This window comes from Nerophis ophidion, linkage group LG01 (assembly GCF_033978795.1).
Source record: "Nerophis ophidion isolate RoL-2023_Sa linkage group LG01, RoL_Noph_v1.0, whole genome shotgun sequence".
Taxonomy (NCBI): domain Eukaryota; kingdom Metazoa; phylum Chordata; class Actinopteri; order Syngnathiformes; family Syngnathidae; genus Nerophis; species Nerophis ophidion.
In genome coordinates this window covers 62,388,420-62,399,269 of record NC_084611.1, presented here as the reverse complement: position 1 = coordinate 62,399,269, position 10,850 = coordinate 62,388,420, and the positions used below count along the sequence as shown (strand labels likewise).

At 39.2% G+C, this 10,850-nt stretch overlaps 1 protein-coding gene across 25 annotated transcripts in view; it reads right to left on the bottom strand.

Annotated features, from left to right (window-relative positions):
* Window positions 1–10,850, bottom strand: part of ctnnd1 (catenin (cadherin-associated protein), delta 1) — a 105,460-nt gene that overhangs the window by 61,240 nt on the left and 33,370 nt on the right. For 11 of the 25 annotated variants that reach the window (XM_061908706.1, XM_061908824.1, XM_061908732.1 and 8 more), the window contains 4 exons: window positions 7,404–7,478; window positions 7,180–7,299; window positions 3,741–4,033; window positions 3,578–3,668 (listed from right to left, as the gene is read on the bottom strand). In XM_061908706.1, the coding sequence (XP_061764690.1) occupies window positions 3,578–3,668; window positions 3,741–4,033; window positions 7,180–7,299; window positions 7,404–7,478 (579 nt within the window). The remainder of the gene's footprint in view (window positions 1–3,577; window positions 3,669–3,740; window positions 4,034–7,179; window positions 7,300–7,403; window positions 7,479–10,850) is intronic. The other 14 variants (XM_061908842.1, XM_061908764.1, XM_061908742.1 and 11 more) reach the window with 4 other exon arrangements.

Here is a 10,850-nt window from a genome sequence, read left to right as displayed (position 1 = left end):
TAAAGGCCTACTGAAATGTGATTTTCTTATTTAAACGGGGATTGCAGGTCCATTTTATGTGTCATACTTGATCATTTCGCGATATTGCCATTATTTTGCAGAAAGGATTTAGTAGAGAACATCGCAGATAAAGTTCGCAACTTTTGGTGCTGATAAAAAAGCCTTGAAGTAGCAGACGATATGCGCAAGACGTCACGGGTTGTGGAGCTCCTCACATCTGAACATTGTTTACAATCATGGCCACCAGCAGCGAGAGCGATTTTGACGGAGAAAGTGACAATTTCCACATTAATTTGAGCGAGGATGAAAGATTTGTGGATGAGGAAAGTGAGAGTGAAGGACTACCAAAAAAAAAAAAAAGGACAAAAGGGCTGTGGGAGCGATTCAGATAGGGAAGATGCTGTGAGAAGCGCCGTGGCAGCCGTGGGGATGGCAGGACCACTCGGCCAGGCCCAACCGCAACAAGGGATAGAGCCATACCACTTTGAACCCGACGCTGACGGTCACGGTCAAGAGGACACTGCTGATATTGATGCTGGTGTAGCACACGACATAGATCGCCTTCAGAATACAGAATGTGGCAGCCGTGGGGGTGGCAGGACCACTCGGCCAGGCCCAACCGCAACAAGGGATAGAGCCATACCGCTTTGAACCCGACGCTGACGGTCACGGTCAGGAGGACGCTACTGATATTGATGCTGGAGTAGCACATAACATAGATCGCCTTCAGAATATAGAATGGTAAAATGTTTTTTATTAATACACATAACACTCTGTACTTTGTGTGTGTGGTCCAATCCAACCGTGTTCGTTTGACATCTCTTGACATCTATGTTCCATAGTGACTGTCATCTTTCGGGAATGTAAAACAATGAAACAGAGGAGCTGGTTAACTTATGAGAGTAGCGTATGTATGTTTGCGAGAATGGCAACATTTTGGCTGAGTGATGTCAGTGAGTGAGTGGGCGAGTAAAGAGAGAGAGGTAGTGCGTGCATTGCGCAGGAGCGTGATGAAAGGGTCCAGTTGTGTCCTGCAGAACTAATAATGAAGCAACCAGATTGTCACGAAGCGGCAGCCTCGTCATTCTGACCAGAAAGCATAGCTTGGCAGACCCCATGCCGGGTCAAGTGAAGGCTGGTACCCCCTGACAAAAACATCTACCCTGGAAGCGTACGCCTCGACTACGGTGTGCACCGGAGCCGAACAGGTGTAACAACTACATTATTACCTGTCACTCTTTATAAGCCATGCAGATCTGAAAGCTTATTATTTAAATGTTTACCTAAGTTTGGAGTAGGGCTGGGCGATATGGCCTTTTTTTGATATCTCTGTATTTTTAAGCCATATCGCGATATACAATATATATCTCGGTATTTTGCTTTAGCCTTGAATGAACACTTGATACATATAATCTATGTGTCTACATTAAAACATTCTAGTTCATACTGCATTAATATATTCTCATTTTAAACTTTCATGCAAAGAAGGAACTCACAACTAAGTCAATTGACCAAAACTGTATTTCTTAAGCAGTTATGAGCAGGTGACTATTGAAATGATGCTACACATTAGCAGTAATGCTACTTTTGGTAGCAACCCTTGTGCCCCAAACTTGACAAATTAAAGTTGTCTGTTGGACATATTCCCGCTTGAAGCCGAACCACCGCCAGACGATGGACCCCGTGCTGTTTTTCTTGGGAATTAATTATTCCTTCATTTGTTACTACATTCGCACCTTCTTTCTCTCCTACTACTGCTCGCAACACCCCGCTAGCATCACAGCTAACATTAGCCACGCTGCTACCGCTCTGCTCCGTGAGGGCGTATACATATGTGACGTATGACGTGACAGTCTGTGACTTGTGTTAGTTTGTGCGCTTGCTTTCTGTCAGAAGGAGAGACAAAAAGGAGTGGGAAGAGCCTGTCTAGTAATGCCCGCAGCTAAAAACAACTGCGTGAGAACGTATACTCGAATATAACGATACAGTCATTTTCTATATCGCACAGAGACAAACCGGCGATATATTGCGTATATAGATATATCGCCCAGCCCTAGTTTGAAGCATACATACATATATATTCTGCAATGAGGTGGCGACTTGTCCAGGGTGTACCCCGCCTACCGCCCAAATGCAGCTGAGATAGGCTCCAGCACCCCCCGTGACACCAAAAGGGACAAGCGGTAGAATATGGATGGATGAATACATACATATTAGGGAAGTAACAGTTAACGGTATGATAATAAACCCAGTAAAATTTCAGATGGTTAGTAATACTGTTGAATTTTTTTATTACAGAAAAAACTTAATTTTTTTATGAATGCATTTCAGGCAACACTGCTTACTTCCTATAAATGGCGTCTCACCAGCGCTGGCGCATGCATACTAGCGTCATTCGGCTTGAAATAACATGGCGGAACCCAATTAAAACAGACATAGGTACGGAGATTTCCCTTCGGAATAAAGACAGCTTGGTCTGACTTCATTTTCTTTTGCTTCATTCCTGTGGAGTCTCTTCATGCGTTTAAGAGCACACTGCTGTTTATATTATGGCAAAAGGTGTGGACAATATTGAAAACAGACACATTTGTCTCACACAAAGTATACAGCAAAGGAGAAAACTATTTGATGTTACTTTTATTTTCTCAATACAGCGTCCATCAGCTGTGACAGAGTTTTAATAGCATGAGGAAACATGCAGCAGGCGATGTGTCGGAAAACGTTGCCTCAACTTGTTTATAAAGTATTTCGTTTGTTGCTCATTTGTCCTTTAAGTACAAACTTTATCATTGTTCAAATAAGATCAATACAAGTTATAACATTTTGTCATCGAATTGAACTCAGGATGTGAAGATTGTGTATTTGATTTCTCCAAGGAAATAATTTTGAAATGTGTTTTGTGTGTTTTTTAAACAAAACTTGGTTAAAAGATTTCAGTATAAGTAATAGCTGAAAATTTTGAGCACACAACACAATCCTCATTCTACGCCAATCTTTCCTGCATGGACGGTCTGTTTGCAAAAAATCTTGCATCAAATCCAAACCACACAAACATAAAACATCAATGCCAGTTGGTTGATACAGTATGAATTGATATGTATAACATATTATTTGTGCATTATTGACAAGTGTTTTACCAAAAGATCAACCACCAAAAAAAGACTTTGATTACCGAAAACCGTGCTGTCGAAACCAGATGTAAAGAACAGCTTTTCTAAGTGTTTTGTTTACATCTTCTTTTTGTAAAGTAAAGGGATTGAAATGCCTTGAAATTGATAGTTCTACAATTTGCTCATAATTAATACAGGAACCACCTGTTTGTCTGTTTATTTAAAAAATATACGTGACATTTTTCTGACACGATTCATGATCCATTATTTTTTTTTCACCATGCAAAATTTAATACGCATCGAATCGCATCAAACTATGTTTTACAAAGTATATTGGATCGCAATTCAAGATAGAGCTGCACACCTCTAATACATAAATATTGGTTATTGTTATCGATTGAAAAGGTCAATAAATTATTGGTATCAGTTCAAATTTCAAATTACTCCGCATGCCTACAAAATTCTACCTGAGGCTGAGCAGCATATGGGTCCAGCTGGTTCCTGCTGGGGGCTCTGTAGCTTGGATCCAAAGTTCTATAGCCATCTCCATGGACTGGTCTGGACAACAATAACAAAAAAGTCTAATTTGAGCTGAAAAGAATGGTTTTAACAAATGACAAGTGTCATTACCTGTAGCGATCATCCATTTGAGCACCCCGGTTGAGGCTTGCATATGTTTCCGTAGGGGGTCCAGGGATATAGTCCTCATAGACACCTGGGGGTCCATAGTGGTAGTTTCGAGGAACAGTGTGGGTGGGGTATTCCATGGGTACACCTACTCCAGGTGCGTGCCTGTAGCCGCCTGCCATGGGTGGGACGGAGGCTCCAATACCCACTGCTGATCCTCCACCATCCAAGGAAAGCGTGTCTGATACAGAGGGAATGACTGTGCGAGTGGCAGTGGGCTTTATTACTTTTTTTACCTTGGAGGACAAGAGGGGAGAGGGATGATATAAGAAATATTAATATATGCATATGAAAATCATTTTAGAAATTAAATTAAAAACTATGCTTATAATATACATAGAACACAGTAACCCATGTTATTGTTGTGGAGTTTACTTGTTGATAATATTAGGGGTGTTTTGAAACAACATTTTCACATCCAATACCCATTTGGCGCCTTGAGTATTGGATGATACCAATATTGATCAGACATAATATCAACACAAATCACACATACTTTAATTGTTGTTGCTGTGTGCAATGTTAGATAAGGTGTGATCAAGTAAAATGACTTAAACAGAGAAAAATAGTAGATATGAAAACCACAAATCTATTTATTATCAACCATCTGGAATGGACTCGTGCTGTCCTTAAGTTGAAGTGAATTGGCAAATGTTTTTGGTGACACTTAGTGGTCACAATAATTAATTAAGTTCAGTAAAGTGAATAATGCGAACATGTTTAATATTGAATGCTTTTCAATACGCTTCTTCCTTGGAGACTTAGTATATTCAAGTAATATGCAACTGTAATTATTGGATACTTGTTTTAACAAATGTGCATTACACTGCAATATTGTTCATTTAAGGAAGTTATTTTCAAAGAGTGGGCGCGTGTTAACCCAGTAACATGTTGTATCAGTCCTATTCTTCAAACCACCCTTCAAAAACCCTACACTACAGAAAATGCTCATTGTAGCCATGAATCCAGACTTCCTCATATTGATTAAAAAAAACAACTATTGATTCTCATATTTAAAGCTTCCGGATTTTGCCCTCAAATCCTTCCTAGTTTTTAAACAATAACAAAAACAAAAAATGTATAAAATAATATAAGACCAATATAATGTAATAAGAACAACTAGAAGAGATATATTGATTTAATCACTTTAGTTTTGTTTATACACTGATACCACACTAGAGAGCGATAGTATCGACATCTAAATCGATCACCCCTACATAACATGAAGCTTAAGCGGTTAGCTTCTTGTGTTGTCTTGCTCAGTGTATGTGTGCGCGCACACGTGAAACTTGCTTTGCCATTCCTATTCCTCCAGTCCACTAGTGATACAGACACAAGGAAGAAACCTTTTTATTACAAGCCATGGTGGTAGGGATTAGAATCGGCTTTGCACTGTGGATCAGCGGCACGTTCATTGTAGCTTGCATTCAAATTTGATTTGGTGTTCTGGCAACAAGACATGCCCCCTGCTAGAATTCATGCAATTTCAGCATGTATGTAACAAGGAACATGGAAATGTGTTTGAATCTCCTTTTTGAAGGAATCTTCCACGTTCCAAGTACAATCATATAATACAATACAAAAAACAGGGACACAGCTGCGGTAAAATCGGCTGGCAAATATCGGCCCTGACTTTATTCCATTATCGGGATTGGGACATCTTATTTCTAGGGCTGTAAAGGGTAAGTATGCAATGCTATGTGAGTTTTATGGGTATCTGAATAATTCAAGGATTCTTAAAATGTGTAGCACATGTAAGACTAGTGGTACGCAGGCTCTATCTAGCGGTACGCCAAAGAATCATCTCATTAAATATTCAAACACAGTGGCACTGTTTAAACTGTGAGTAATGTTACAGTGGCCAGAAATGATAAACATTTGCCTTGCTTTTAATGAATAGAATTATTGGCAGCACGGTAGAAGAGGGGTTACTGCGTCTGCCTCACAATACGAAGGTCCTGTGTAGTCCTGGGTTCAATCCCCGGCTCGGGATCTCTCTGTGTGGAGTTTGCATGTCCTCCCCCTGACTGCGTGGGTTCCCTCCGGGTACTCCGGCTTCCTCCCACATCCAAAGACATGCACCTGGGGATAGGTTGATCGGCAACACTAAATTGGCCCGAGTGTGCGAATGTGAGTATGAATGTTGTCTGTCTATCTGTGTTGGCCCTGCGATGAGAATGCGACTTGTCCAGGGTGTACACCGGCTTCCGCCCGATTGTAGCTGAGATAGGCACCAGCGCCCCCCGCCACCCCAAAGGGAATAAGCGGTAGAAAATGGATGGAATTAATATATTTAAATATTGATCTTATAGTGGTGCTAGGAGAGCCAAGGGTTTTCTGAGTTGGTACTTGATAAAAAAACATTTAAGAACCACCGAAATAGCTAATTTACATGGCTGAATGCAAGTTTTGTTCAACAAGTTCATTACATAGCGCAAATGTGCTTCATCTTTAAATGTCAGTCATTCACATTTCTTCAAGAAAAAAACAATTTGCAGTTTATGCCAAGGAACATGGATAGACCAGACAAAAAGACGACCAAGCATCACTTTTAACACAATCACCCGGCACAAGTTTATGTGTTCACTGCATTTTCGGACTGTTTAGTGGCCCTGCGATGAGTTGGCGACTTGTCCAGGGTGTACCACGCCTTTTTTCCGAGTGCAGCTGGGTTAGGCTCCAGTACCCACCGCGACCCCGTGAGGGACAACCAGTAGAAAATGGATGGATCGATGAAAGTCTGAATGAATGCATTTTCTTCAGTATCACAAGTGGCATTTAGTGGGCTGTTAACCAGCTGCAGGCTACTTACAACATACGCTTTTTTGGAAAAAGGTGTAAATAGGGATTAGTTTGTCGTGGCATGGTCCCTTGTTTTTTTTGTGTGATCCTTTTTCATCTATTTTGTAGCTCCCTCTTTTAAAAAACCACATATACGGACCAATAACCAATATAATAAATTATATATTATAATACAGTATTTGATCAAGACATCCCGAGATAAAATTCCAAATCAAAATGTAGTTGTCTAAAAAATTAACTAGGATATTTCACAACATAAATGCAACTGCTTATATACTATAAGCCACTTTTAAACTTCGAATGGGGGTTTGATTAACATGACGTTTCCCTTTGGTCCTCCTGTGTTTTCTGCTGTTGATAGATGATGTGATGCTACGACAGTTGACATTTTCTAATGAGACTGAGCAAATCAAGTGCTGTACTCCGAGTAAAACATTTCATTTCAGTTGACCATGTCATTGAAGCTTCTTGGCCTGAGTATGGTGATTTATCGGTGTACTGTACACTGGGTATTATGACTTCTCTGTAAGCATGGACACACTACAGTGGCAAACAAACATCCTTTTGGTCTACATTCTACCGTGGTTTCTGTGCGTCGTGTGGGGCCATCATCATTGGTTTCCACAAAGACGACGGGTGTGGACTCCTTCTCCACCATGGTGTAAGTCTCCTCTACCAGCTGACCAGGTTCCATCCTAAACTGCACAAAATGTTACATGATTTTCAAAACAACAACAAACAACACATGACATTTTACGCCGGTTAATCATTAGAGTTTAAATAGAGGGTTTAAAAGTTGCTTACATGATGTGTTCCGTTGACGTAACCCTCGTTAAGTGTCAGCCTTTCTATGTCCGCATCACAAGGAACACGACTGTTCTATGAGGAGGAGGAAATATACTTGTCGTTCCTTGCAGGCATTTTCAAGCATTAATTAATTTAATGAAGCAAATTAATTATGTATTATTAACAACATGAATCAATATGTATTGTCATCTTGTCATCATGCTAAAAAGTATAAGGTTTTGGATCAACATCTGTCTCAATCTCGTCTTTGTTGTCTCTTAACCTTCATCTTGTGTTAGGGTCGGCACCGACCCGTTTTAGTTTTTAAATGCATAAAAACACCACATACATTTATTTTTTTGCATCAAAGCTTTTTGACTTTGTCAGGAACCTCTTTGTCAACAAAATAAAACATTTTAATTTTTTTCACTACATTATAAATGCTCTGGTATAAATTATGCCCTTGGTGTTGTTAGGGTCGGTTTCGACCCGGTTATAAAAATAAGATGATAAAGCAATGATAAGAGCCAAAACTGAACACACTGACAGCCAGCTCCTCTCCCAATCATGTGAGCTTTAGTGGATTCTCATTTTACCTTGTTATCCTGTACAAAAACAAACAAAAGACGGACACTAAAAGTGTCACTTTTTGCCACTCTGATTTTGTTTTTTTATTAGTTTTGGAACTAGTTATCTATTTCTCTTGGTTTTATTTGCTTGATTGGTTGTTTGTTTGATGTTGGATTTCTGTTGCTGAAGAAAATACTTTTTAGCCTTTTTCTTGAAGTAAATATATATGGGTCGAAATTGACCCGTAACACAATAGATGTTACTATAGTTAAAGTTCTTAAAATGAAAAAATAAACAAAACACATGTATTTAAGAGATGTGTTCTAATACCCCTTAGTAATAGTTAGGTAACACAACATCCTTTTTTTATTTATATGATTCTCTTGAGGTTCGTTTTACCATTTTTAAAAATTGAAATCAAGGGGTATACTGACAAAATAAGGCCCAAAGGCCCAAACCAAAAATATTAAAACCAATATTTTCAAGGATAAGGAAGCCTAACAAGGTAACCAAGAGATGAGAAACAAATTGGATGATAGGTAATTGTTTTTAGTGTATTTTACAGCTGATTTAAAACATGGGTCAAAACCGACCCGTTAACATAAGAGATGGTAACAGAAAGCTAACACAAGAGGAAGGTTAAAGGCCTACTGAAACCCATTACTACCGACCACGCAGTCTGATAGTTTATATATCAATGATGAAATATTAACATTGCAACACATGCCAATACGACCTTTTTAGTTTACTAAATTGCAATTTTAAATTTCCCGGGAGTTTCTTGTTGAAAACGTCGTGGAATGATGACGAATACGCGTGATGTCACGGACTAGTGAGGAAATATTAGCGCTGCGCACACACACAGCTAAAAGTCGTGATCTTTAACCGCATAATTATACAGTATTTTGGACATCTGTGTTGCTGAATCTTTTGCAATTTGATCATTTATCAATGGAGACTATAAAGAACATTGCTGTTGGTGGAAAGCGGTGGATTAGCTGTCTTTAGCACCGAGACCCAGCCAGCGTTTCTTTGTTGTGAAAGCAGCGCGGTCAAGCGAACATGTTTTCTCTACGTCAACCAGCATGTTTTTGGATGGGGAAATTGTGATATATATCTTACCGAAGACATCCGTGGATTATTCGTCGTTCTGCAGCAGCTGTGAGCTTGGCTCCTCGGCTTCTCTCTGAGACACAGTGTGTTCAACGCAGCCATCCGACCTCGAAGGTATGTCTTTACAATCTTTACTTTACAATTTTTAAAATCTCACTAAAACACTGTTAAAACAATAAGCAGATAAGGGATATTCCAGAATTATCCTAGTACATGTGTCTAATTACATCTGAAACGCTCACACTGCCGTCGCCCGGAGCTATCGCTTTTTTTTTTTTTCTAGTCCGTCGCTATCAATATCCTCAAACACAAATCTTTCATCCTCGCTCCAATTAATGGGGAAATTGTCGCTTTTTTCGGTCAGAATCGCTCACGCTGCTGGCATCCATGATTGTAATCAATGGGTGGATGTGAGGAGTCCGACAATCTGTGACGTCACGCGCACTACTTCCGGGAAAGGCAGGGCTTTTTTAAGAGCGACCAAAAGTTGTGAACTTTATCGTCGATTTTCTCTACCAAATCCTTACATCAAAAATATGGCAATATCGCGAAATTATCAAGTATTACACAAAGAATGGACCTGCTATCCTCGTTTAAATAAGAAAATGTCATTTCAGTAGGCCTTTAAGAAGTATGCAGTGAGTAGTAGTGTTACTGTTGTTGATCGGAACTGTGATTGCCAGATCGGTTCATGCTCATAATGGCTCAGGAATCTCTGTGAGATTTATATAATTTTGATATCTACAGTATTAACTCACAAACTTTGTAAGTCTTTGGCTGTTTTAAATCAGAAATGTATGATAATCCCTACAGTATAAAATCAACTTATTTTTCAAAAATAAATGTGTTTGTAAAGTTTCATTCTCATGGCAGGTGAATCAGTCCAACCTGATGTGTGTGTGAGGAATGGGCACAATCGATATGCGATAAAAACATTAAAAAATTGGCTTACAGTTGCATGAAGTCTCAACTGTTTTTTTTTTCGTGGCTTAATTCACAGGATGGTCAATCAGTTTGAGCGTAGCATTAAAACGAGTGAGTTTAAGTAGAAAATGCCATAATGCTGTTCTGTTCTTGGGTGTTCCAATCGTTCAAATAGATAGGACAGAGTTTACGTAAATACCCGAAAGAAGTTGCTCATAAAATTAATAATTTCAGGGGAAAAACTAGTGTCAAAGGAAATGGCTCTTAAAATCACTTCCATCATCTTGTGAAATTACAATCAGACCATGCTCGTGTCAGTCGCGATCACATTGTAAAATGTTTGTTTGAACATTTGATTTGTTTGAGAAACCTTCTGTGATGCAACCATTTTTTCTCTCTACTATATTAGTAGTGTTTGAGAGCAGAACTAAACATAAGGAAAAGACAAGTGATATCATTGCATTAGTTGGTGTTCTTTTGTAGTTGCTATGCTAAAATATAACTGTGAATACCTGGTTGTGCAAATAAACCAACGTCATGTTAAGTCCTACTGATAAATATTGATTGTTGGTCCAATCCACTGTATTTTCGATTTCTATAGCAGAAACTAAAAGCTTAGTTTTTGTTGTGCAGGAAAGCAAAGGGCTTTATTTGACACAGATGACCGTCTTTGGTGCTATTCCTTAGCATCAAGAAAATAGCCTTAACAGTATTAATAAACTGGATGCATAAATCTCTCGTAGGCTCAACGGCATATACTAAATCTTGGTATAGCCAGCAAACAGTGCTGAACAACAGGGACATCTACAGCTAAATAATGAGACACAATATGAATGTCGCACTATAAACACTACAGAC